We start from the raw sequence: 27,812 nt of genomic DNA, 5'->3' as shown, positions 1-27,812 counted from the left end.
GAGGCAAGGCAAACAGTCCAAGGGCACGATGGCAGGAGGGTGGTAGGTTTCCTGCTGAGTGTGTGTGTGTGTGTGTGTGTATGTGTGTGTGTGTCTTCCTTCTGATTACTTGGTGGAATAAGAGGTGAGATCATCACAGAGAGTAAGGTGGTGAAGGGAATGGTTTAGGCTAGTAGAGAGGAGGTGTCATTCCAAAGGCTGGGAGAGTGGGCAATTTGCAAGGTTTCGCATGCAGCCCTGCGGCTCTCTAAGTAAATAGGACCCTTTCCTCTCTTGCACACCCTACGTCTTCAAATTAAAAAAAAAAAAAAGTTAAAATAAACTTACCCACCTAATGCTGATAGCCCACATTGCCACCTTAACTTCCATTTCCCCTGGGAGCTCTCCTCCAATTTCTCACTTCCATGATCATGTCTTTCTATGAACACCCAGAATATTATGTGTTTTTATTGAGCCTTTTTTTTTTTTTTTTTTTTTTGGTCAGGTTACCTCATCCTGTCTCAAGATGCTCTGCAATTATTTTTCTTGAATCTAGACTTATCCCTAATTTGTGGTTAGAGTCGCTTAAATTCAAGACAGTATTTCTTTATTAAAATTTCCCCCTCACAGGGTTCATAGCTCAGGGAAGGCCATGTTGGTTGTGTTAAAAGATCTGATCACTGTTGTACATCCAGCATTACAAAATAAAGAGATGGGGGCAGATGGATTGGGTGCCTGGGTGGCTCAGTGTTTGAGCACGTGCCTTTGGCTCAGGTCATGATCCCCAGGGTCCTGGGATCGAGTCCCACATCGGGCTCCCCGCAAGGAGCCTGCTTCTCCCTCTGCCTGTGTCTCTGCCTCTCTCTGTGTCTCTCGTGAATAAATAAATAAAATATTAAAAACACACACACACATCAAATAATGAGGTGGAATGTGTACAACTCAAAGTACTCTTACTGCTTTTCCTCTAAAAAACACTTAAACCTAACACACTTTCATGTGCACACATGCACACGCACACACACCTTTCTCTTTCTTCTTTCCTTCTTCCTTTCTTTTTCTTTCTTTCTTTCTTTCTTTCTTTCTTTCTTTCTTTCTTCTTTCTTTCTTTCTTTATTTCTGTTTTTCTGTTTCCTCTTCCAATATAGGAAACTCCACATCCAACTTCTGCTTCAATATTTTTAGAGACGGGAAATTTCCTACCTTACTTAGCCACCACTTATTTTTATATCATTACTTGTTAGGCACTATTCTTCATGCCAATGGCCTAAAGTTTCCTACCTTGTACTTGTACCTACTGGCTCTTCTAATTCTCCTGAACTTCCCCAAAGTACATTTTTCTAGTCTTTTCATGCCCCGATCATCTCTTCCCTGAGCTGTTGTCATGGTTGTAGTTGTTTAACCAGGTAAAGCAGGTTCCTTCCACCTTGTTCTGCGACATGCTCTCCACACCCAGGTAGTCTTTCTCGAGTTTGTTAATGCTATTTACCCTGTGGCAGCCAAAAGGGAAGAGCTCCTCTCACTGAAGAGAACACAGTGTGAGAAAACCATCTCTTTCCCTGATCGGGATGCTCTATGGGATTAATGCAGATTACAATCGTATTTTTAAATGAAATAGTGAGGTTTGTTTATCCTGAGCTGGCACTCAGTGGGTGTTGTTTTCATGAATTGTCCCTAAGAGTCAGTCTTTCTCCCTTGAGCAGCAGCTCTCTGGATAATGCTGGGCCTTCATTCACTTGTCCTCACATTTACTTCTGTATTCAGCGAGTAAAATCTGAGAAGAGGGAAGGGTACTAATAATTGTGGGGCATCTATCATGCATCAGTCTTATTTATTCAAAAGAGATAGTTAATTATCTCAATTTTACGGAGGAAGAAATTAAGGCTTATGGAGGCTTAAGGGACTTGCCCAAGTTTACGCAACAACAAAGCCGGTATTTGAGTTTAGCATCCCCTTAATCCAGAGCTCCTCGTCTTTCAGCTACATACTCAGCTCTCAAATGATTCGGCTCATCTTTGCAACATGGTGGAAATAGTTTCTATTCCTGCTCATCACATATATTTACCATTCTTCTTTTTTTTAAGATGTTATTTATTTATTCATGAGAGACACAGAGAGAGAGGCAGAGACATAGGCAGAGGGAGAAGCTGGCTCCATGCAGGGAGCCTGATGTGGGACTCAATCCCGGGTCTCCAGGACCACGCCCTGGGCCAAAGGCAGGCGCTAAACCTCTGAGCCACCCAGGGATCCCCATTTACCACTCTTCTTAGTAGCGAATTAACCACAAATTTGACAAACATCTAAGAGTGTTAAGAATTTGGGGCATAAGCAGTACCAAGGACAGAGCTCGGAAGTACCCCACCAGGAACCTTGACCCTCCTCATGTTGATCCTCATTCGCAGACTTTGGTTATCATCCTCAGTGAGCTCTAAAACCACAGGCTTTGAGTTCGGAGTACTCTGTCCACAGGTTATCATGAGAGATCTTTCTCAAAGCCCACTGAAAGACTCAAGTATGTATTTACATTATATTGTTTTTATATATAATGTTGATTTGTATGCCTTATTCTTCAGTGGTGTAATAATCCTTTCTAAAATTTTGCCAGGACATGCCCTTAATCCTAGAGATCTGTGATTTCCAGAGCCCTCCATGATAGAAATTAAGATGCTTACTCATTCCTATTCCTTTGGCATATCTTTCATTTTCATCTTCATTTTATGATCACATCTGTACATTCTTTTAATGCCAGGGTGGTGTGGGGCGGGGAGTAATTTATCTGACTCTAGAAAGCTGCATAAAATATATTTTAAACAGCCAAAACAGTGTTTTAATATCACTTTACCTACCTTTGGCATGTTTTTTCTCATACATTAATGTAAAATTCTCTCTTTTCTAGTTTAAGATCATTCTTAGACACCGCTGGAGATGTGCATCATTGGAATTGAGTAGCTCAGCATTTCATCATGCTAACAGTAACATTATCCCAGCTTCTACCAGCAGTAGGCTTCTACTCCATGCTCTTGTTCTGGCCTGGAGAGCTTGGAAAAATCCTTCTAGTTGTCCTTTACATCTCTTATAGTTCTCAAGTGAAAAAATTGTCCATATTCTAATAAAGCATACCAAGAACTATTCTTTCTAGAAGCCCACCTGAAGGTAGCAGTAACTATGGTGGCAAGAATTCACCCTCTGCTCTCAGGAGCAAGAAATAAAGGGAAGAAAATATTAGGAATTTGCAAAAAAAAAAAAAAATGAGATGGCAAATATTTAAATTATCTCCAGTGCCATCAAGGATACAGGAAAATAGAAACATATATTGTTGGTAGGAATATAAATCTCTTAGAAGACACATTGGTAGCTCAATCAAAATGTTTAGAAATATAGCCACTATCCCCACCATTTCAGGGAATATTTCCTACAGCAGTCCTCATCCTTGAGCACAAATACATAACCATAGTTGCCTACTAAGAAGATGTGGTAGTTTTTGAGAATCATCCCAATCCTATAAAGAAATGCTCTGAGAAAAATGTCGGTAGCCCCCCAAAAAACAACTACTCCATCATCAGTCGCTGCCTTTGAGATAGAGCATAATATTAGCATCGGAGGAAGGTGGCTCTGGGGATAGGAAGATATCTCTCCCAACTCTGGTGCCTCGCTGTTGAAAAGTGGGAACTAAGAGTCCCTGCAGTCAGCCATGAGTGGACAGGTGGGGTGTGGTTGAAAATGGGCAGGACTGGGAACAAAATGTGTCAGCAAATCCATATCTACAGAGATGATCACTGAAACATGGCTCATTAGTGAAATATCGGAAACAACCTAAAGTATTTATCAAATGGGGGACGGTCAAACAAATCATTTTAAGAAAGATTAGAAAACTTTTGAAAAGTGTGAAGCAGACCTATAGTCCACGTCGTGAAAAGACTTCTAAGACATATGCGTTATATTGAAAACAGCAAGTTATCATTGTGTTACAAATCCAATTTAGCTTAAATATTAGTGTCTGAAAAGTGAGTGGAAGTTTAGAAACAAATTTTGACAGTGGTTTCCCCTTGAGATGAGAGGAGGAATAGAGGGAGAGGGTGGAAGGGCATCCTCAACTCAGGCTTTGCTCCATATGCTTATGTGTCATTTGAATCTTATGCTAAAATGTGTATCTGGGTAATTTTTTTTAAGTACCATAATAACAAAAGGGGAAATTAATGGATTAGAACTTCCTGGAAGAACTGTATCTTGGTGAGCATGCCAGGCCAACCCTACAGGTGGAAACAAGAAGGAAGCATATCTGCCAGCTGATACTGCAAAGTCAACCACCTTATAAATCCTTATACATGTGTCTAGAAGCTGATCTGCAGGGAGAACAATACAAATGTGACGTTGTCACCGTTCATATAAGTAGGAGAAAATAGAAGATTTGAGACAAAAATGATCACCGGTTTCAAACTATTTTAAGTCCTATAGAAAGGGGCTCAGTGTGTTCTCCATGATCGCAGAGGTATAACTGGAACCTGCACGTCAGACGTCATCATCCAGTATCATCCCATTAGCTCAGGGAGGCCTATAGATGCGTTTCCTTGGCCAGCAAATACCATGAGACAGTGACTGTTGCTCTTCATTCTATTTCATGCCCACACCCATCCCACTGATCAGGTGATACAAAGCCTGTTTTATCCCTTTATTACCTCTAATTACTACCTGCATTTGGATTCTTGACCCCTGCTATGAGGAAATCAGATTTGGAAACAACTGAAGGTAAAACTTTGTAAGAAGTACAGAAAAGCAATATACTGCACTGGTTAGGAACACAGGCTCTGGAGTTAGCCTGCCCTGTTGGAATTCCAGCCCTGCCACCTACTGCTATGTGGACTTTGGCTGGTTATTTAACTTCCATGCTTTGTGTGTCAATTTTCCCATTGTGTGAAATGGGAGAGTAATGAAGCCTGAAGAAGTTAATGCATAGAGAGCATCTATATTGTTTTTCTATTGCTATGTAATATTACCCAGACTTAATAGCTTAAAAACATCTGTGGGTCAGTAATCTAGGCATAGCTTCTCTACTCTTCTGTTTCGGGTCTCACAAAGCTATAGTCAAGGTGTCAGCGGGCTGTGGTCTCATAAAAGACTTGATTGGGGAAGGATCTGCTTCCAAGCTCACACAGGGTGTTGGCTGGATTCAGTTCAGAGTTTCAGTTTCTTGCTGGCTGTCACCTAGATGCTGCCTGCAGCCCCAACATAGCTGCCTGCCTCCTCAAAGCCCACAAAGGTGGGAAAGTCTCCAGCGAGAGGAGCACTATAGCCTTCTGGGCAAAATCATGTGCAAGTAATCACATACATCTGGGAACCTTTGCCATATTCTCTTGGCTAGGTAGAAGCACAGTCCAGAAAAGGAGCCACACAAGGGCTCGTGATCGGGAGTTAGGGATCATAGAGGACCACCTGGGAGTCTGTCTGCCACAGCATACTAAGCCAGGCTTAGTCCATAGGAGGTGTTTAATAAATGTCGATACTCCTCGTTGAAACTGTCTGAAGAAGACATAGGTAGCTCCCAAGAAGATCGGTTTCTCAAACTGGGGTATTCGGATAGGTGCTGGATGGTGTCTATAGGTACATAGTGGAGAAAACCAAATGAAAGTAGGTCTTGAGCTCTAAGATCATCTGTGATATCATTCAGTTACTAGGCAAGGGGAAGAATGCCCTCCTCCTTCAGAGTCTCCTCCAGCATTCTTCCTCGTTTCATTGCTGCTTTTCTTCTGGCATGCTTTTTCATTTTTACCTGACTTCACCTGTTTAAAAAAAAAAAAAAGGAAGAACTAAAGCATCCTATATAATTTTCCCTGGGACTTCTGAGTGGCTTTGGTCCCTCTTCAATAGTCAAGCTTTGGGGATGGGGTGGGGAGGAAAGAAAGAGATAGATTTTACCTTCACTAAGATTTGTAGACTCCCAGGCCCTATTTTCAGCTTCTCACAAAACCCTAAGCAGATTTGTGTACCTGTGCTGCACACTGAAGGCCATATAACATTACTGGGTGTTCCCCCAGAAGAGGGAAAGATGATGGATTGGATTTCTAGGTTCTCTGTAGATCTTGGTGCTGACACACAAGGGTTTTTACCTGTGTGACTCACTCCACAGCTCAGTCACATGCCTCTGCCATCTGTACCAAAGGCTGGGGAAACATGACCTTCCCGTGCAGTAGCCCAGCTTTGGAAGAGAAGGAATAAAGCAGTTCCATTGTGGTAGCACACGATTCAGAAATGTGTTTTTTTTATGTCTGAGAAGTTACCGATTTAAGACATATATTGCCTTGGATGTTAATTTCCCGAGTGCATCTACCAGCCCTACTTCGTCACATAGTCTCTGAAAAATGAAGTGACTAAACCGTATGTGCCACCCATGCAAACATCCAGATACACCCCGAGTCGTGCACACAGTGGCTCCTGACCCTGTTGCACTGGGGAGAGTAGTTGGCAATGACATAGGCACTCGACAGCCATGCTAGTAACTAAATATTACAAATACAATAACCATAAAGCATCCCTGTTATTTCCTTAATTTAAGCAATTTCCCAGTAGAGTGTTGAGGTGTTAATTGCTTCTGCACTTCTTTAGTTGACAGATACGTCCTTTTTCACCTGGGTAAGGGAAGCAATTATTGTAATGCTCTCCTGGGCTTGGTGAGATATTCTTTAATGGATTTTAAAGGCGTTGGTGAGGCATTGTGCTTTTAAAAAGAAACTGTCCTTTGCTCTGTTCATACTTGATAACATGGGTGGGTGTTGTATTCAGACCACATGATGAATCTGTAAAAGAAAAGTATATAATGGGGGGAAAAAGAGAGTAGTAATATTTTTGGGGGGCGGGGGGATGTATCCAGATTTCAGATATGAGAAAAATTGTTCGTATGTATGTATAGTGTGTATATATATCACTGAGTTGAGCAAAAATTAAAACAACAAAAAAAGAGTAAGCCTTTTCTTTGAATATTCAGCAGGGCATATTTCTCATGAATTTCAGCACAAAAATGTTACTTTCTGGAACTGGTGTGGCCTTCTAAATGAGAATTTGGCAGGTCGCTAACAAATCGGTAAATATTCTTTTACCTATTGTGTGAAAGGGACTTTCACAATCCTTTTGAATGAACTACAATTGTGTTAATGATTCCTTCAAGGGGGAAAAAAGAAAAATAGTCTTAGAATTGTTTTTATTAGAATTTGGAACTTTTTTTTGGATAAGTATCACTTTGGCAACTTGTCAAGCCAAGACAGCCCACGTGAAGCAAAGTGACATAGTGGAAAGAAGGTTGAATTTAGGATTAGAGCACTTGGTTTTAAGTTCTAGAAAATGATTTGCCTGATATGGTATCCTTAGGCAAGTCATCTAACCTTGGCAAGTGTCAATGTTTTCATCTTTACAGTCCTGGATTTCCATGAGAATCAAATGAGAAAATGTATGTGACTCTATGAGGCAACTCCTTAAGCTCTATTCAAATTTGTTATGACTTTTTTAACTGTTTAGGATCTGTATTGCTTCCTAGAATGTAAAGTCTTCGAGGGCAGGGACTGAGCCTGTCTTGTTTATTGCTGGATAGCAAGGTGCCTAGCATTTAGCAAATTATCAAGAAATATTCACTGGAAAGATGCAGAGAGGCTGAAAGGCAACGGACCGCAAGGATAAAACATTTCATATTCAGAGTGAAGCTACAAGATAGCTGGGGGAGGTTGCGTTCCCTACAGTGATTGAGGTACTAATACAGAGGACTGAACAGAGAGGAAGTGGCAATGACTTCGGTTCGTCTGTTCATTCCCTGCTGCTCATCCTAATGGGAAACCTTTCCTTGGGGACAAGAATACAGTTGTTTCCCATGTGGAGCAGAAGAAAAGAGACCAGGAGAGGGGCGAGGAGAGAAGTTTACTGTCCTTGTCAGCGTGGAGGAGTCAGAGGTAGGAAGGTAAGCTGACCTTCATGTGGGCCATACAGCCTCCTTCTGTTCTGAATTGCAGTGAGGTCTCAAGAGGGTTCCATTAAAACTCAAATTCACTGCAGCCCTGCTGCCGGCTTCTCCTTGGAGAGTCTACAGGGCTCCCCTGACGCCTTGCCTCTGGGTTGTGTGCAGTGAGTGCACTATTAGTTTTCCATCTGTTCCTTTATCCGAAATGGATCAAGTCTCGTAAAATAAGAGAAAGTCAAGGAAATGCCTGTGACATCTGTAACAAAATGAGAGGGACTCATTCACTGGCTTACTGTTACTCTGGTGGCTTGGAGTCTGCCTGGGGATGGCTTTATTTTTCAGCTCTTTTCTCAGTAGCATTTCATTACATTCTTGTGTCCATTGTTTAGCAATTGCTTAATGATGAATGTGAACGTTCAAAGCTATATGAGGCTGCGAATTTCGTGTACCTAAAACAGGTACCGAGTTCTGCATAACAAACTAATTTTCAAATCTCCGTTTTCTAATATATAAAATGGGATAGTTACCCTTTTCACAGAGTTGTTCTAAAGGTTAAATTAGATCATGTATTGGGAACATTTTGAAGAGTATTAGCAGCTTTAAAAGGACAGGTAATCCTGAAAGGTATCAGAATATTTCCTTATTTTAATTTCTCTATTCAGTCAGGTTGTCTACCACATGCTGGACTCATGGGTACTTAGGTATCCATGGAAGGAGGAAGCCAAGCAAGCATACCTCTCAGACCCACTTTGCCCTAATTATTTAAGAAGTCTGATTTCTTGTTGAGGTTGATCATCCATCCATTTCCTTTTTCAGGCAGGATAAGACCCCAAGCATTGTCCTTTCAGTTATCTCTGAAGAAGCAACAGTGCCTAAACTAGCAGCTAGCCCTCCATCCAGAGCACTAGCTACACTCCTTAACTCCTTGATGACTAGCTCTCACTAGCTGCCTGTGCAGCCTCATCTGACCTCTGTCCGCCTCTGTGTCTTCCTTCCCTCCCAGAGTGCTTCTTTCTTCTCACCCTTCAGCTGAACGAGACCTTTCTCTCATCCCTTTTGTTCAGCTGGACTCCTAGACCAGATCATCTGATCATTTTAAACCAGCCCTACAGAGGAACTCTGGCTTTTTATATTTAAATAGTTATTCACCATAAAACATTGGCCAAAAGGATATCCAGAAAGACTGGCAAAAACCCCACAATATCTCATTAATCTGCTAAACAATTTTTGATACCTCTATTTCTCCAGTTATAGATGGAAATGATAGTAATACCACAAGCAAATCACCTAAAGGATGAACTTAAAGTTCTAATGACACATCTATAGCCTGCAGGAGGCATTCCCAGGACCACAGGTTGAACTATTATCCTTCAGGCTCCCAGGCCCTGTTGTGGACCAAATACTTAATTGAAACTATTAGTATAAACATTCATCCCTTAGAGATGTGGGATGTGAACTGCAGAAAAGTAGAGGCAGTAATAATTGGTCTTAGAAATGCTAGAGCTCCAAAATATTTTTGAACCAAAATGGCCCGCAGGTAGCTGTAAGAATGCAGTTAACTTCTCTAAGAGACCATTGAAGGTCAAAGTAATTTCAAAATTAGCTGTGCCAATTGCTTAAGATTAACTTGCAGAATCCAGTTTTCAATTGCATCAACAACTTAAAAAATGTGATTATAACCACCTACAAGTAAAAAATCACAGATGGAGAGTCTTCCCAAAGAAAAATTGCCTGGGGCTCTTAAGACAAGTGCAATCGCTGGATCTTCTGCACAGTGCCTTTTGCTGGTCCTTATGGATTCTCAGATATAAATGTCCACCACGCAGGCCATCCTACTCAGGAAGAGGGGCAGTTTCACTGAGGTGAGTCACTTCCTGTTTCTGAGATCTTGGATATGGTTTCATTTTATTAAATGACTACATAGGAACTGAATGGTAGGTCTGGGCATTATTTGCTATTTCATGACACCCACCTGATATGTGCACAGATTATAAAATATCAACCTAGCAGAAGATGTTCTTTGATTTTTCACATTGCTCAAATCTGATGTAAATTAAGATCCTCCTGGTTTCTTGAGTACAGGGATGTGGTCGAGAGCTCTCATGCATTCCCCTGAAACTGTATACAGAATTTCTCTGGGGAGGGAGCCCATGGCTTTCATTAGATTCTCAAAAGAACATATGACTCAACAAATGGTGAAATACCACTGCTAATTGTTTTGTCCTATTCATAACAATCAAAATAAAGAAGATTGGTGCTCTGCGTACCTGCAATTTTTTAATATCCTAGTAATAATAATAATAATACGATTAACATATATCTGGAATACTTAATACGTGGCAGGTACTATAATACAGATAATAATTAATTTATATTAATATAATAAATATATATTATACCATGTACCACCTACTATATATGTGGCACGTACTATAATATGGTAATTTAATAAATTCCTTACAAGAATATTACCACTTCATTTTCACAACACCCTAAGGTTAGGTTACTCTTATTACCTCTGTTTTAGAGATAAGGAAACTAAGACCCAGAACCATTAAATAAATTTGTTAATAATTTGTGACGCTGGGAAGCTTAACACCAAATTTCAACAATTAAATCATTGATTTTGAAAAAAGTGGGAAACAAAGAATCCTACTTTTGCCGTATTTTAAAATCAGTGATTTTTTTTCTGGATGCTTTAGGAGATATATCGTAGCTGAATCAGTTTCACTAGAATCCACATCTCAGCTTTATCTATTTTTAAATCCTGATCTATTTATCACATCCTTTCAGGGGACTCAGGTTCTTATATTCGGTACTGCATATTATGTATTCTGTTTCTCTTGAGGTGCCCTAAGAAACATACGGATATTAATCCAACCATCCCCATCATTGTGTAAGATAAATACCAATCATAATTTTGTTTCACATGAATATTTGTGCTGGGTAATATTTATGTGCTCTACATCCCTGCTACTAATCTAACTGATGCTCAGATTCCCAAGGGATGAGAGAAATTCTGGTACATCCTTCATGTCACTACACAGAGGTGGAAAGCGCCAGAAGACCTTTCTCTGCAAGTCTAGGTGGCAAAGAACTGAGACTGAAAATGCAGCCATTCATCACAGAAACCCAGCTTTGATCCCAGCAGCTTTGCTGAACCAGGGGTTGTTAGGAGGAACTTGAAATGAGTATTGGAAAAAGCATCTGCTTATTTCCTGAGGGGGATAAACTTCCTAGTGGCACCACTAAAAGTAATATATAGATAAAACTGTACTGTGAACAATAATATTCTCTCCAAAAGTAATACACAGATACAGCTATAGTATTCTGGTGCAGGTCTCAATCCCCCTCACTAAAGAAATGGTAAAAATCATAATCATAATACTGATCAACCAAGTAAGCTTAGGGAAATAACCCTGACTACTCCTATTCAAATCCTTCTTCTTCATCATTTTTGCCTCTGTACAATCCAACAATAATTCTGGTTTCTGCAACCCAATGCTCATTGCCTGGTCATAATTCCCTCTTTGGGGATGGATATGTTCATTCATTCAGCACTTACCAGGAATACCTACTAATATGCCAGGCACCATTCTAGGCACTGGAGATGCAGAGGGGAAAAAACACTGTCCCCATCACTAGCATTTAGAAATTTGTGGCTTTTTAAAAATATATTTATTTAAGAGAGAGGAGAGAGAGAGTGAGAGAGAAGGAGTAGGGGCAGAAGGGTGGAGGGAGGAGCAGACTCCCCGCTACGCAGGAAGCCTGATGTGGGGCTCCACCCCAGGACCTTGGGATCCTGACCTGAGCCGAAGGCAGACCTTAACCAACTGAGCCACTCAGGGGCCCCTATGTGATTTATTGCATCGAGTTTTCATCAATAGTATTTCCATTTCACTATTTATAATATCTTTTAAATTTTTTATGTAGTTAACGGAACCTGAAGAAGTAAAGAGTTTCACCCATGCTTATTTTGCTGAATGTGCCTAGGGTGGTTGCTTTTAAAATCCACTTTCTCTTTTTATGTTACAGCTATAGGGTGAGGGTCTTACAGACCACCCACTTTGTTTAAGGTATGATGAAAACCATCCTAGCACTAGGTTTTTCCCCTGGTATTTAAATCACATTTTGCTTCTCTCTGTATGACATTATATCATGTGACGGCCCCCTCTCCAATGAGGCACAGCAACCCAAACTTCCTCATTTTCCAGATTCCCTTTCTTAGTGACAGACATCAGTATCCCCCAATCAAACGAATTGGAATCCTTGAGGTCCTCTTGCCCCCCTCACAGTTCCTCGCTCCCCACACACTGATTTGTCTCTGACTCAGGGCAGTTCTTAATCTATCTGGAATCCATACCATCCATATAGCTACTGATGGATTTCAGCCTCTCACATGTTGCTTCCCTGTCCCTAAAAACCCACCCTACCCTTATTGCTTCTGCATCTGTCTACATTCCAATTCCTCACGTCCCTCACAGTTAGGTATGGACATAGAATGAGTCCTTGTCATTGGAATGTGAACAGAAGCAACCCAGTGTGGCTTTTAAGAAAGTTCTTTCTCTCCTTCCATCAGGTAATGAAGACAGGTTGAAGTCCTGGGGCAGAAATTTCCAGACTTCCTCAGTTGATAGGGCCCTTAGTGTCTCAGTAATTTTTTTTTTAAACAGGAGCTCTGGGTCAAATGAAATTCAATAGTTCCACTCATTAGGTAGTTAAGTCCAAACAGTATAGTACATATTGCATCCTAACCACTCACTTGCCATTTGAAAAAAATAATAATACATATAAATTGAAAGAACCTGAAGTACTTAGTATTGGTATGCGTGTGTGTTTGGTGGGCACTGCACAACTTCTCAAAATTTCAGGTCAAATTAAACTTTGACAGCTTCATTTCCTGTTCCACATTGATTTTCACATGAATTCCCTTTTTTAATAAAACTCAAAACTTGACTTGGGAAGATAGGACATCAACAAAAGCAATTATTATTCAATGTTGAGCAAAACTACTTCCAGCTAGTAGGTGGTATTGTGTCCAACAGATAGCAAAAATGGTTCTATGTTCTTCAAAAAAATGTAATACTCCATGGTGGTCCTGTGAGTTCACTAGGGAACCTTAAGGCATCTGAATGCATAGTTTGGAAATCAGAGCCCTAGAAGATGACAGAGTCATAAAACAGAAAAGAGCATAGATCCCTGAACATGAGAGGAGATGGCTGTTGATCAGAAACACCCACCTTAGACTTGTATATGAGCAGAATAAACTTCTGTTGTGGTTAAGCAGTTATTCATTCTTTGGTTGACACAGCAAAGTCTAACTTAATATATTATTTTACTGCACTAGCTTGTAATGGTTCTCCTTGACCCAAATCTAATACCCTTCTCCCCAACACTTCATGCCATCAATACCAAGTCCACTGCTTTGCACTAATAACAAGCTTACCTTTCCTAAAACTTAAATCTGAGCACTTCTTTTGTTGATTTCCCAATCTGTTTTCAACCAGTCTTTCCTCACACACCAAATCTTAAATCCGTATCTCTCAATCTTGACGACATGTTAGAATCATCTGGGGACCTTTTTTTTTAAGATTTTATTTATTCATTCATTCTTTCATTCATTCATTCATTCATTCATTCATTCATTTGAGACACTGAGATAGAGGCAGAGACATAGGCAGAGGGAAAAGCAGGCTCCCTGTGGGGAGCCCGATGTGGGACTGGATCCCAAGACCCTGGGATTACCATCTGAGCCGAAGGCAGACGCTCAACCACTAAGCCATCCAGGTGCCCCTCACCTGGGGAGCTTCAAAAAAAAATACATATGCCTAGTCCCCATCTGCAAGGATTTTCATCCAATTGAAATGGACTAGTTCCTTAAAAGTCGGGAACTACCACAACTCACCATAATATGACATAATTAATTTAAGCAGTCCTATAACTATTAAGGAAATTGAATTTGTAATCTAAAACCTCCAAAAGAGAAAAAGTTCCAATCCAAATGGCTTCATTGAAAATTACACCAAATGTTTAAAAAGAATAAACAATTCTGTACGATCTCTTCCAGAAAATAGAAAAGAAAGGAATGTATTCTCCAATTCATTTTATGCAGCTAGTGTTATTAGCCTGACACCAAAACCAAGATAGTACAAAATGAAAAACTGCACATTATATCCCTCATGAATATAGATGCAAAGAAAATCCTTACCAAAATATTAGCAATAGAATCCATCGATGTATAAAAAGAATTGCATATAATGAGCAAGTGGGATTTATTTCAGTGTTGCAAGATCGGTTTGTTAGAAAATCAGTGTAAGCCACTACATCATCACAGAGAAGAAGAAAAATCACATGATCATATCAACTAATCAATACAAAAAATTGACAATATTTATATATATCATGAGAAAAACTCAGAAAAATAGGAATACAGGGGACTTCCTCAGCTTGATGAAGGGTATCTATAAAAACCTACAGCTAACATACAACTTAATGGTGAAACACTTAATGTGAAACACTTCCCCTAAGAGAGGATATCCACTCTTACCACTCATCCAACATTGTGCTAGAAGTTCTAGCTCATGCTTTAGGGAAGACAGGAAAATTAAAGGCATACAGATTGGAAACAAATAAAACTGTCCTTTTTTGCGGACAACATTATGGTCTACATAGAAACGCTAAGGAATCCATAAAAAACAAAACAACAACAAAACCTCCTTGAACTACCAAGTGAGTTCAGCAAGGCCACAAAATAAAAGATGAATATACAAAAATCAATTGTATATTTATATACTAGCAATGAATATATGTACATCAAAATTAATAATACCATTTGCAGTTGTTGCCCCAAAAATGAAATACTTAGGTGTTAAACTAATAAAGCATGTATAGGACTCATGCTGAAAACTACACAATGCTGACGAATAAATCAAAGACGTTCTATTAACTGGAGAGATATAACATGTTCATGAATTCAAAGAGTCATCATAGTAAAGATGTCTATTCTTTCCAAATCGACATACAGTCTTAATGCAAGTCCTATCAAAACCCGAGGAAACATTTTTGTAGGTATAGATAAGAATATTCCAATATTTATATGGAAAAGCAATGGAATTAGAATAGCTGAAATCATTTTTTAAAAGAACAATAAAGTAGGAGGAATCAGCCCACCCAATTTCAAGACTTACTTTATAGATACAGTAATAAAGATTGTGTGGTATCTGTGGAGGAATATATACATCAGTAGAACAAAATAAAGACTCTGGGATTTGACCGATTTGGGGGAAAGTGCAAAAACGATTCAGTGGGGGAAAGATAATTTATTCAACAAATAGTATTGGAGCAATTGGTCATCCATAGCCCTTTGCCCTAAAAAATACGTGAATCTTTGATTAAGTCTTACACTTTATATAAAACTTAACTCAAAATGGATCATAGACTTAAATGTAAGCCATGATAGTAACAGAACTTTTAGAAACTATAGAATAAATATAGGAGAAAATTTTCAGAATCTTGGGCTCAGCAAAGTGTTCTTAGACTTGACAACAGCATGATCCATAAAAAGAAAAATTTTTAAATTAACTAATTGGATGTCATAAAAGTTAAAAGTATTTGTTCTGCAGAAGATCTTGGATGAAGGATGAAAGGAAAATCTACAGAGGAGGAGAAAATATTTGCAACCCTCATAATCAATAAGGGATTAGTATCTCAAATATATAAGCAACTCTCAAAATTCAACAGTAAAAGAAGCAAACAATCTAATATAAAAATAGGCAAAAGACATGAGGAGACATTTTGTCTTTGGTGAAATGGCAAATAAGTACCCACACACACAAAAAAAAGTTCAACATTTCCCATTGGGGAAATGGCTCAACTTATGCAAAAATTAAAACCATAATTAGATATTACTGACACACTTGTCAGTGTGGCTAAAATAAAAAATAGTGACATTGAGTACGGACAGGATGCAGAGAAACCAAATCACTCATACACTGCTGATGGGGATATAAAATGGTAATGACTACCTTGGAAAACAATTTAGCAATCTATTAGAAAAGTAAATATGGACCTACCATATGACCCAGCAATTGTACTCCTGGACATTTATTCCAGAGAAATGAATAATTCACACAAAAACCTGTGCATGAATGTTTATAGTCATTTTATTCATGATAGTCCCAAACTAGAAACAACCAACACATCTTTCAACAGGTAAAAGATTAAACAGACTGTGGTATATCTATGCCATGGACTACTACGCAGCAAGAAAAAGGAACAAACTATTGCTACAGTACAGAAAATCATATGGAATATAAAAAGTCAACCACAAAGTTTTCACACTGTATGATTCGATTTATTTAGCATTCTTTAAGTAACAAAGTTATAAGCAAAAAGAATCGGTTAGGGTTTGCCAAGAGCTAAGGAAAGTGTCTGGGGAGGAGAAAAGTGGAGGTGGCAATAAAGGATGATACAAGGGAACTTGTTATATTGTCTCTTGACTGCACCAGTGTCTGTATCCTGCTTGTGATATTGTATGACAGTTTTGCATGATGTTACCACAGGGGGGAAACAAGATAAAGGCCATATGGGATTTCTCTACAGTATTTCTTAGAACTGCATGAGAATCTATAGTTAATCTCAAAAGTAAAAGTTTAATTTTAAAAATTCCCCCTAGGAAGTATTCTGATGATTTGTTCTGGGTTGGGCCCAGGCATTGGTATTTGAACAGCTCCCCAGGTGATTCTAACATGCAGCCAGATGGAGAAAATGCAAATTCAACTGATATCCTCTCCCCAGAACCCAAGTAATCACCCACCATTTACTATTTCTGTGCCTCCAAAGCACCCCCTTCTCCACTCACTGAACAGAGGCTGTCTTCAAGATAGCTCAGGGATGGCTCTTCCAAGGGGCCGTTCCGAGCACTCCTTGCCCAGCCTCTGGTTAGGGGTCTGCCCTGGCTGCTCCATGACAGCCCTTTATTTATTTTTTGTCATAGTCCTTATTCCTCTTTGTTATCATCACTTTTTGTCTCTCTCCCCACTTTCAGCAACTCTGGGATTCCCTGTCCATTCAGTCCTTGAATTTTAGGGACTTGCCAAAAATTGGAATTAACTCTCTTTTTCTGGCCTAAGCCTAATTCTGTTTTTTGTTTGTTTGTTTGTTTGTTTGTTTGTTTTTAATAAGCAATGAACCAAGAATGTCCGGACGCCAAAAGTTTTACAAAACAATATATGATTCTTATGTCATACGTTTATTTTATGCAAACCAGTATTACAAAACACGAAGATGGTCTAATAATGAGTTCCGAATGCCCTGTGTCTGTGCTACTTCATTTCTTTTTTCTTCTTTCTTCCTTCCTTTCTATTTCTTTCTCTTTTTCTCCTATGTAAAGCCAAGCAGATCCAGACTCTGATCAATGTCTGGAAGGCAGACGCAGAGGCTTTGTCAGCCTTCCCGCTCTAGGCTCAAACTTCGGGTTAACTAGGGAGATATAACTAGTAGTGTAACATCCGGTCATGACTCCAATACATTCATTCGGGTTTGCATCATGGACAGGCTCCTCTATGTTCTCTCATCGCAACATTAACCAGGTCTACTTTGGGATCACAGTTTTTCACAGAATCTTTGCAGGGATGCATGTTCCAGTTTTGCAATAATATTGAATATATCTTGTGTCCCAAAAAATCTTATTGGCATTTTTATTGATATTGTGAACTTCATAGATTGACGTTAGATTGTGCTACCCACTGGAATATTAATTCTTAGATGGCAAGGATTTTCTTCATTTTGTTCAGTTTTATATCTCCAAAGCCTAGAACAATGCCTGGCACATATGGTAAGTGCTCAGTTTTTTATTGAATAAATGAATGGAGTGCTTTTACATTTGTTCTGATCTTATGTTCCTCAGAAGTGTTTTTTGACATTTTCTTCATGTAAATCTTGTACATTTTCATTAAGTTTTTTCCTAGGAATTTTATTGTTGGCTACTGTAAATGGTCTTTTCTTTTATGGTAACTTCTAACCAGCTATTTGTTTATATAAAGGATATGGCTTGGGGGATCCCTGGGAGGCTCGGCGGTTTGGCGCCTGCCTTTGGCCCAGGGCGTGATCCTGGGGTCCCGGGATTGAGTCCCGCGTCGGGCTCCCAGCGTGGAGCCTGCTTCTCTCTCCTCCTGTGTCTCTGCTTCTCTCTCTCTGTCTGTCATAAATAAATAAATCTTTGAAAAAAAAAAAGGATATGGCTTTCGGCATATTTTTTGTAATCATCTATGTTATTGAGTTTTCTTATTTGCAAGAACTTTTCATAATTCTCTTCCTTTCACCAGGCATCACTGCTACATTCCTTAAAACTTTCTGGAGTTCAGTAATTAAGAGGATTGAATTACAAAAACCAAGGAAGAGCAGCAAAAAACTAAATCCCATTCCATCACTGTGATTCTTGTTGGTTATGTTGAGTGAGTACAGATACAGATGTAAACCTGCAACTTACTTGCTAAGATAATTAAATATGGTGATAAAGGAAAACGTCAAATCGAAAACCATCTCATTCCTTGCCAATTGGGCATCATCTGTTCCCTGTGCTGCTTGCTAATTTGGGGATGCTACAGTCTTCTCTACATGGTCTTCTTAATTTGGGGAGGGATGTTTGCAATTTAAGTCACAAAGAAATAAATTGTCACTACATATTGACTCGCTTAAGTTCCAGTGTTTCACTGCAGAGTTTTGTTCAGTAAGCTTGGATATATAAGTGAACTCATGCAATTGAATGCATCTGTCATCATTTCTCTTTGCCATGAGATCATTATGCAAACACTAAACACCAAAAAATACATAAAATGATTGATTCGTCTAACAGAGAGTACAGATTAGCAGAAAGTATACTCCAGAAGCATGTTCCTCCCTCTCCTGACTGCTGCTTTTCTCCTGTTCCTTCAAAGCACCCATAAAAGATTTAGTCAATCCTTCAGGGTCTAGAGATACTTACTGGCAGTTAACATTCTCATGATTCAGCGTATTTTCTTGCAACAATATTCCATCTTTACCCCTGAGTTTTGCCTAATTTAGATTCCTCCTTAAGTCTGTTCTGCTCAGCTAATCCAGATCGATAAATACAGATGGATTAGACAGGAGACAAAATTGTGAAATAGATATTGCATTTGGAACAGCGAGCCTTCACTTTACGTTATAGCCAGAACTGTCTCCTGTGTGGCCACCTTACCCCAAACCACCCTCTGGCATGGTGGTCTGTGACTCATTTGCCTCTGTGACTAGGCTGTAAGCATCTCTGCCTTTCTTCATCTTTGAATTTCACTCTCTGGCTCATAGTAGGCGCTCAATAAACGCTTGAATCCATGAAGGCACAAATTACTCAATTCACTGGTGCATCAATATTTTCTCGCTTTCATGTTATTACAACTAGCTCTTGGGGAAAGATTTGAAACATTTTAAAATAAGAGGGTAATTGACTATTACCAGTTTTTTAAAAAGCCCAGATAGATTTATATTTTGACAGAGACCAAACTAAGCTAAAGTAATTAAGCTTTTTTGAGATTTCCAAGACTCAGCCAGAAGCCTGGTAAGGACCGGAGTCCCTTCTGGAGAAAACTGCATTGTCCACATCCCATAAGGCTGCATCTATGTGCTGGTGTCCCATTTGATGCAGGAAATATGTTTTTGAAAACCTAGTAGGAGTGAAGGTCTTATTAGTTAAAACTTATTTCTCCCTTTCCGATTATTACTGTTTCATAGTTGCCTCTTTGTACATTTCTGATTGACTTTTCAGATGGGCCCTTAAAAAACTATGCTTCCAATTCTTCAAGTAAAGATCTATGACCAAATGCTTAAATATACAGGAGCATCTATGTATTTTAAGAAAATGCAAAGAATTCTTTTGTTGGGCAAGATCATTGAGCACATTATGTCTCTGTATTATGAATAGTCATCATTTGTTATGTAATTCTCATTATTTAACCTAATTTTTAAAGTAATTTATACTTAGCCTTCTGCCAAGAAGGACTTTAGGTGTTGTTTGTTAGGTTGACCTCGTTAAGTACCAGTTGGGCCTATCTGTTTTTATGGGAGGTAGAAGGGGTTGTTTTATTCTGATTTAAGGTGATACAGGTTAAATGCACACAGTGATGGAATTTTGTTTCAAATCCTTCTGGTAAATCATGTAAAAGGCCCTGCGCTTTTATGCACATGACAAGAATTTTGATCCCTGGATTTCAATCATTATTTGATCTTTCATACAAAATGTACTGAATGAAGCTGACATCATTCACACTCATAGACTCTTCCTTGGCTTCTACTTTAAAAAGCAACACAGCTTGCATATGCACATATGCAAGAGGTCACAGGCTCTGGCAATCTTGAAAGCCTTGCCTGAAATGATATTCAATACGTTGGTGAGGAAATCAGTGGCCTATTCCCGTGCCTTCCTTCCTGGAATACTGTTTTCCTTACTAGATCAGATGAGTGATAATTTCCTTCCCTAACTTGATTTTATTTTTTTCATTGGTTGGTGGGATAATATACCAGCAGCACCAATTTAAAAACTTTTATGATAAGGATTCATATACATTTTTGATATGATAATTAACTGTCACATGTAATTAAGGAAGGGGAAGAGGTATGCCAATAACCTTTTTGGTTTCTCAACTTTGAAGAAGAAAGTCCATTCTTTCATTTTGGTGAGTGTCTTTGACATCCTCGAAGGTCATAACTCCTGAAATTCATAATGTGATTCAGGAAGAATTGGAAAACTTGAGTTTCCCCATCCCTCCCTAGAAAGTGTGTATGCAGAAGGGAAATAACATAACGGAGAATTTGAAAACAGTTTATCATGGTTAATCTCTGGATAGGTCGATGTTGACTACTTTTATTTCTGAAAGAAAAGGATATTCTCAAAGTTTTCTCACTTTCTGTTGTGCCTAAAATCAGAAGATTCGGGTCCCCTCTCGGTGTATAGGCATTGTCAGATCTGTGGGATCTGAAAATTTTGAAAGTAGAGAATGAAGGATGTGTGGCAATTACCTGGAGATTCTGAGTACCAACCCCACCTTACCATATTGTGACACATCCTGTAAGAAGTAATGTGAACTGTTTTGTGAAGCCATTGTTCTTTGTTTTCTGAAAGACAAAGAAAAAAAAAAGAGTCAGTAATATTTTTCTTGACCTTGTAGAAAGCTCTCTTCTCTTGTGTTGTTGGCTTATTTAGCTAAAAGTGTAACAGCAACTTGGAGCTTGCTGCTGCATGATCGATATTATTATTTAAAATTATTGTTGTTGTATTATTGCTTAAAACTCTGTGCTAGGCCCTTGTCTTACAACTCTCAGCTGTCCCCTTTGGAGTTACAAGGAGAGGAACCAGAGAAAGTCGCAAAACAAAGGGCGAATATTGTCATTTGTACATAAGCCACGTCAGACTCTGTTGTTGAGCCTAGAGTAGACTAACCCACTGGGGCCCATTTCAATGACCTGCGATAGAGTATCTGCCTCAGCTTGGTCCGCATGCACGTCGTTATGAGATGCTCTGCAAAGCGCCGTGGATAAGAGGCCGCAGATTCTTTCTCATAAGGGAAGAAGTGGGAAGAGCTGATGGCAGGAGTCCCTTCACCACGCACAGCAGTATCCTGTGCTTCGACCCTCATCTAATGAGGCAAATGCTTTCCTTCCCACAGAGGAATTCAAGGGCTCCACCGTGGTTGAACTGATGAAGAAGGAGGGCACCACCCTGGGGCTGACAGTGTCGGGCGGAGTTGACAAGGACGGCAAGCCACGGGTCTCGAACCTGCGCCAAGGAGGAATCGCTGCCAGGTAACATGGGGCGGGGGATGTAGGAAAAGGAGCACAGTGGGGGGGGTGACTAATGCAAAAAATCAAGCTCCCTTGGTAAGGGTCACTGATAAATAAATGACAGTTGCCATCTGCCGGGCAGCCGCACGCTGGGGTGTGTCTGGGAAGCTGTCCTGGCCTGTGCCAAGCCGCCAGGGAGCCCCCAGGCCTCTCAGAAGACTTCGGCTTTAAAATGCCTGCATGGCTTGAGTCCCCAGATATGCCACTGAGCAGCGGCCAAGGCTGATCAAGCAAACGGGCCCGATGACCTTACATCGTGTGCGCGGGCAGCTAGCGTGGAGGGGGCGGCCAGCCAAGGCGTCGGGAGGCCCGGCTCCGAGCTCCTGAGTCACGATCTGCCTGGCCCACGCCTTCTCTGTTTTTCTACTTGCGAGATCTTCCTTTTCATGGGGACAAGGATGAGGTTTCCAAGAACAGGGGAGAGGAGCTGGGGAGGTCTCGTTGTGTCCCCCTCCTGATGAGTTGCACGCTGCCCTGGCCGCTGTCAGGGGGGTACAGGCGGGCTTGCCTCATGGACCGGTTGAGATGTGCTTTAGATGGGACCGTCAGGTTTCATTGAAAGCGAGGTTAATGCATCTTACCTCCTGCACATCAAGAGTCTTGCCCACAGAATCACAAATTACATTTTAGGGTTCTTCCCTTACCAGGTATCCCTGAAAATCATGCCTGCTTTGGATGATGGACCTGTCTGTACAATACAGAGGCCTCGTGCAACTGACTGTCCATAATCTGAGGTGCTGTTGGTGAAATAGGCTAATGTCAGCACAAGCACCCTCATCTCCTTTTTTTTTTTTTTCCAGAAGGAAAGAGACTTCTTTCCACACCCACAGCCCCCTTTATTTTATAACCGTCATGGCCAGTCTGTGATGCTAGGGCTTCCCATGTCTCCAGAGCTTTTTCATGTGTCGCCCTGAATCAAGAGTAAATGTAGGGGGTGTGGGGGGGAAGTGCCATGTCCAGTTGTAGTGATGCTGTCATTAAAAGTTGTGCTGTGCGGGTCACACTGTCAATTACCAACAATTCACGTTGTCACCTACCAACTGTTCTTTGTTGAAGGTACGACTGTTTTACAAGTAGTAAACTAAAATGATCAAAGGTAAGATCCCTGCCCTACGGGGCTTATAATTTGCTGGAGGAGGTAGGGATAAAGAGCACAAAGAGCTTGAGAGCAATAACAGCATTGCATGATAGTAAAAGGCAACAAGGTAAGTGTTGTCACAGAGCATTAGGTGGTTAAGTTGTCCAGGGAGAGTTAGTGAACCAGAGGGAAGGGGGCAGCATGGACTGCAGGCTGCAGCAGATGAGGAAAGCTTTCTGAAGAGGAATGATTGGAGCTGGACTTAAATAAATGCATTAGGTGTTTCTGTGTGGGGACAGAGTGTTCCTGAAAGTCCTCATCCGTGATGCAGATTTTAAGTACCATCTATGGTCTCACTGCCTGCCTTTGCCTTAGACGTGAAGTCTGCCTAAAACTCCCAAAATAGCCACAGTTCTTTTTTTAAAAATTTTTTTAAAGATCTCATTTATTTATTCATAGAGACACACACACAGAGAGAGACAGAGAGACAGAGAGACAGAGACACAGGCAGAGGGAGAAGCAGGCTCCACGCAAGGAGCCTGACGTGGGACTCAATCCTGGGTCTCCAGGATCACACCCCAGGCTGCCGGCAGCGCCAAACCACTGCGCCACTGGGGCTGCCCAGTAGCCACTGTTCGATTTTTGTGTTGGAAAGAGGTGAGAATTGTCCTGAAACCCTATGCTTTCACTGTAATTTGTTCTCTCTCTCTCTCTCTCTCTCTCTCTCTCATTACTGCTGTAAGCAATAAATAGCAATATAAACTGGCCCTTTCCTTAGCCCTCAACAAACTCCCAGTGAAGATATTGAGAGCTAGGAAGTGTCCAGGAGGCCAGCAGCAAAATGACAGAGAATAAGAAGAAAGAAAAGATCCTGGCAATGCCAGGATCTGGATACTCTGTTCCTAGAGAACCGACTCGGGGCAGAGCAACCAAACAACAACAACAATAACAAGAACAATCTATTTTGTTTCATGGTGCTCTTTAAAAGAGGCAAAGGGTTAGGGAAAATATCAGAGTCCATAGCAGATCCGGTAAAGGGCTTTCAGGGTGAGCCGGTCAGCAGGGATGAGAGGATTGCTGGATCTCTCAGCCACCTTCAGCTGTACTCCAGGCCCGGGGCCAGGGGCTCCTGCCACGCAGGCCTTCGGGGCTTGCGTGCATTTTTCCAAAGGACAAGTGAAAACGTAGGCCTGTAGAGAGGAGGGGGCCACTGAAGCAACATGCCCTGTCTTGCAGAAGTGATCAGCTGGATGTGGGGGACTACATCAAAGCGGTGAATGGGATCAACCTGGCCAAATTCCGCCATGATGAGATCATCAGCTTGCTGAAGAATGTTGGGGAAAGAGTGGTTCTCGAAGTCGAGTATGAGCTGCCGCCAGTCTGTAAGTTATCACAGCACAGGTGCAGAACAGCTGTGCCACTTTTTTGCCTTAAACAATTGGTTCTCCGTCGTTGCCCCCTTTTGCCATCACTGTCTCATTATAGGAATGACAGGGCATGGTTTCTTGATACTTAGAAATTATTTGAATTGATAAGCGTCCAGCCCACTCCAGAAGAATTAAAAAGAGTGCAGATAACAAGAAAATGGCATAGGACTTGTGTTCCTTTAAGGGGATGTAGGTACATCATATTTGCCACTTTAACTATTTTATTTATTTTATTCTTTTAAAGATTTTATTTATTCATGAGAGACACAGAGAGAGAGAGAGGCAGAGACACAGGCAGAGGGAGAAGCAGGCTCCCTGCAGGAAGCCAATGCGGGACTCGATCCCAAGACCCCAGGATCACGCCCTGAGCCCAAGGCAGACGCTCAACCACTGAGCCCCCCCAGATGCCCCACCCCTTAAGCTATTTTACTAAACAGTCAACATATGTGTAAGTTCTGTGCGTTCACTTGCACCCAGGCTTTGTACTTAGTGACTAGGGTTAGGAAAAGCATGTTTAGTGTGTTTTATGTTGATTCTTGTGTAGTTCTGTTAATTTCTGAAGCATGAAAATAGATTCAAAACATGTTATTATCAAGTAACAGTAATAATAACATAACCACACATTTTCAGAGTGTACTCCATGTCGAGCGTTATAAGGAACCTGATTTGCACAGACACACCTAATCCTCACCATGGGGACAATGAGCAGAGCAGAGCTGAGCTTTGGTGTCTAACAGCCAGGTTCCGATCCCAGCTTCACCTACAGCTAACGGCATGCCTTTGAGAAAGCTACTTAAGCTTTCTGTGTCACAGTTTCCATATCTCGGGAATGGGCATAATATTAGCTCCTACCCATAGATCTGTTGTGAGGATTAAATGAATTTGTGTTTGTAAAGCAGTGCCTAGCATGATAAACATTTGTTATAAATAATAGATCTACAAATCAATCAGCACTACAGGACAGGCATTATTATCATTATTATCCTCATTTTACAGAGACTTCACTTACGTATCTTTCCCAAATAAGTAGGCAGCAAAGTCAGAATGTGAACCCAGGCTCCCTGACTCGAGTCCACGGGCTTGTTCATTGTGACATATCCATATGCTCTGCGTTACTGCTGTCCTGCATTTAAGCTATGTTGTTCTAGCACCACCTCTCCTGTTAATAAGCTGTTCATGTGGATGCTACCCTGAGAAAGCTCTTTGCGTTTCTCTACCAGTGAGAACTCAGATTGAATATTAATGATCGATAGTAACCTATTTGTTCAGCAATGGCTTACTGAGCATTTGCTACATTCCCGCCACCACTCTGTACATCCTGACAGGGGAAGAGGGATAACAGTGCAAGACCACAGCAGGGAAGTAAAGTAGCCAATATGAATGCTAGGAGTCATGAATGCTATGGGGAAAAGAAGGAGCCCTGCAGGAGAGGGACTGGGAGTACTGGGGGCGGGGGCGGGGGGGGGGGAATTGCAGTTTTGAATAAGGTGGTAGGAACAGCTTTACGGAGAGGGTGACACAGCCAATAACTTGCAGGAGGTGAGAAAGGCAAGCTGTGTGGATTTCTGGGGAAGAGGACTGCAGGAAGAGACACAGCCAGTACCGAGATCAAAGGCAGGAATATCCTGGGGTTGTTGTAGAAACATTAAGGGCAATTTGGCTGGAGCAGAGTGAGCATAAAGAAAAGTAGGAGAGGAAGTCAGAAATGTAAAGGATGTGAGGTACGTTTGTAGGCCACTGGAAGAACCTTGAGTTTTGCTCTGAATGACAGAGGATGGCACTGTATGACTTGGGGGCAAAGGAGGGACATGATCTAAAGCCTATTTTCAAAGTCTCCCTTTTGGCCGCTCTGTTGACAGTGCAGCAGAGCTGGGAGACCAGTTGGGGGACTAGTGCAGGGATCCAGGTGAGAAACGGCAGTGGAGATGGTGAAAAGCAGTTACATTCTTGATCACTTTGAAGGTAGAGCCAACAGGATTTCCTGATAGATTTGATGGGGATTGTGTAGAAAAAGAGGAGTCAAGGACTACCTGAGATGTTGAGCATGAGCAACTAGAAGGATAGGCTTGCCATTAGTGGGAGGTGGGCAAGAACGTGGGCAGAGCTGATTCGTGAGCGAAGATCAGAAGTTCATCGTTCGCAGTGCTGCAGTGGAGGTGTCTGTGTGCCGTGCAGAAAGGCAATGTCAAGAAAAGAACTAGAGGTGGGGTTAGGAGTTTGGGAGAAAGATCCGAGCTGGAAATATACATTTAGAGTAATGAGACCATAGAAGGTGTTTGAAGCTTTGGGACCAGATGCGAGCACTTGGGGAGTGAACATATATGGCCAATCATGAGTTCTTATTCTTAACATAAAATCCAACAACGAAAATATAACGTGTTTTTATAACAAAATCCAATGATGTCTGTGTTTGAAAACCTTGCTATAACATTTTTCATTTTCAGCAAGAGTAGGAAATAGAATCGAGTGTTGAAAGCTTAGACTCTGTCACTGGTGAAATGTCCGTTTCCCCCTTTCTTGCTTTGTGACCTCGGGTACATTATTTAAGTTCTCTGAGCCTTAGGTGTCTCATCTGTAAAATGGCTTGAGTAGGTGTAGAATGTAAGAATTTAAAGCTATAATCACGTATTTAGATCATCATCATGGACTTAGTAAATCATAGTGCTTGTTAGCCATGATCACCGTGTTTTCTTGAACTTAAAAGGAGTCCATTTGTTTTGAAATCACTCTTAAACCATCACCAAGGAGGGAAGAGAATCCAGATATCTAGAGCTAATGCTCTTTGATTAACCATTTTTATTCCACTGGGGATATAAATATCAATAAAACACAACCTCTTCCTGAAAGGAACTCTTTCCCAGGGTAAGGCCAGTAGTGGAGCTTTAGGGGTTATCTAGAGCTAGAGGTTGCAGAAGATTGCAAGGAGGTTATGCAAGTCCAATAAGAAGAGGAGCATTTTAGGGAGCGGGTATGGCAAGGAAGTAAGAACATAGCCCAGTGCACATGTCTGAACCACAAACAAAGCACAAAGAGAAAGAGAAGACCTGGAGGGGGATTAGGCCAGTGAGGTGAATAGGAACAAAATGATGGAAAGCCTTGGAAGCCATATTGGTAGAGCTTGGATACTATCAGGTGGGCAAGAAGGAGGTTTTCATGGCTTTTAAAGCCAAGGAACGTCATCATCATCATCAGATTTGAGTTTTTAAGAGTTATCATTTTAGGAAGCCAAATGGAGAGTAGATAAGAGGCAATTGTAAGCCTGAAGACTGTGATTATTTTCCAAAACAGAGGTGACATCCTGACCAAATATAGCTTTAGTAAGATTAAAGAGGAGAGAGTGAGTATCAGACGTATTCAGGGGTTAAAACCTATCACGACTTGGTGATTATACCAGCTTTTCCTTCCTCAGGCATTAAAGCTGATGGGAAAAGGGAGTAAAATATTTTTAAAAACAGGAGTGTGAACCTGATGGTAGAAATCAGATAGAAGAGATCTATTCTCCATGGATTATCCCTGTCTCTATTATGTTTAGATA

General features: G+C 40.8%; 1 protein-coding gene across 35 annotated transcripts in view; it reads left to right on the top strand.

The window, feature by feature from the left end:
- GRIP1 (glutamate receptor interacting protein 1) overlaps positions 1-27,812 on the top strand; it is a 656,016-nt gene that overhangs the window by 488,209 nt on the left and 139,995 nt on the right. For 34 of the 35 annotated variants that reach the window (XM_072741936.1, XM_072741912.1, XM_072741924.1 and 31 more), the window contains 2 exons: positions 21,598-21,733; positions 24,087-24,232. In XM_072741936.1, the coding sequence (XP_072598037.1) occupies positions 21,598-21,733; positions 24,087-24,232 (282 nt within the window). Of the gene's footprint in view, positions 1-7,699; positions 7,919-21,597; positions 21,734-24,086; positions 24,233-27,812 lie in introns of those variants that run through there. The other variant, XM_072741928.1, reaches the window with a different exon arrangement.

This window comes from Vulpes vulpes, chromosome 16, assembly GCF_048418805.1.
Source record: "Vulpes vulpes isolate BD-2025 chromosome 16, VulVul3, whole genome shotgun sequence".
NCBI classification, from domain to species: domain Eukaryota; kingdom Metazoa; phylum Chordata; class Mammalia; order Carnivora; family Canidae; genus Vulpes; species Vulpes vulpes.
The sequence above is the reverse complement of the archived record's forward strand: the minus strand, read 5'-3'. Positions and strand labels throughout refer to the sequence as shown.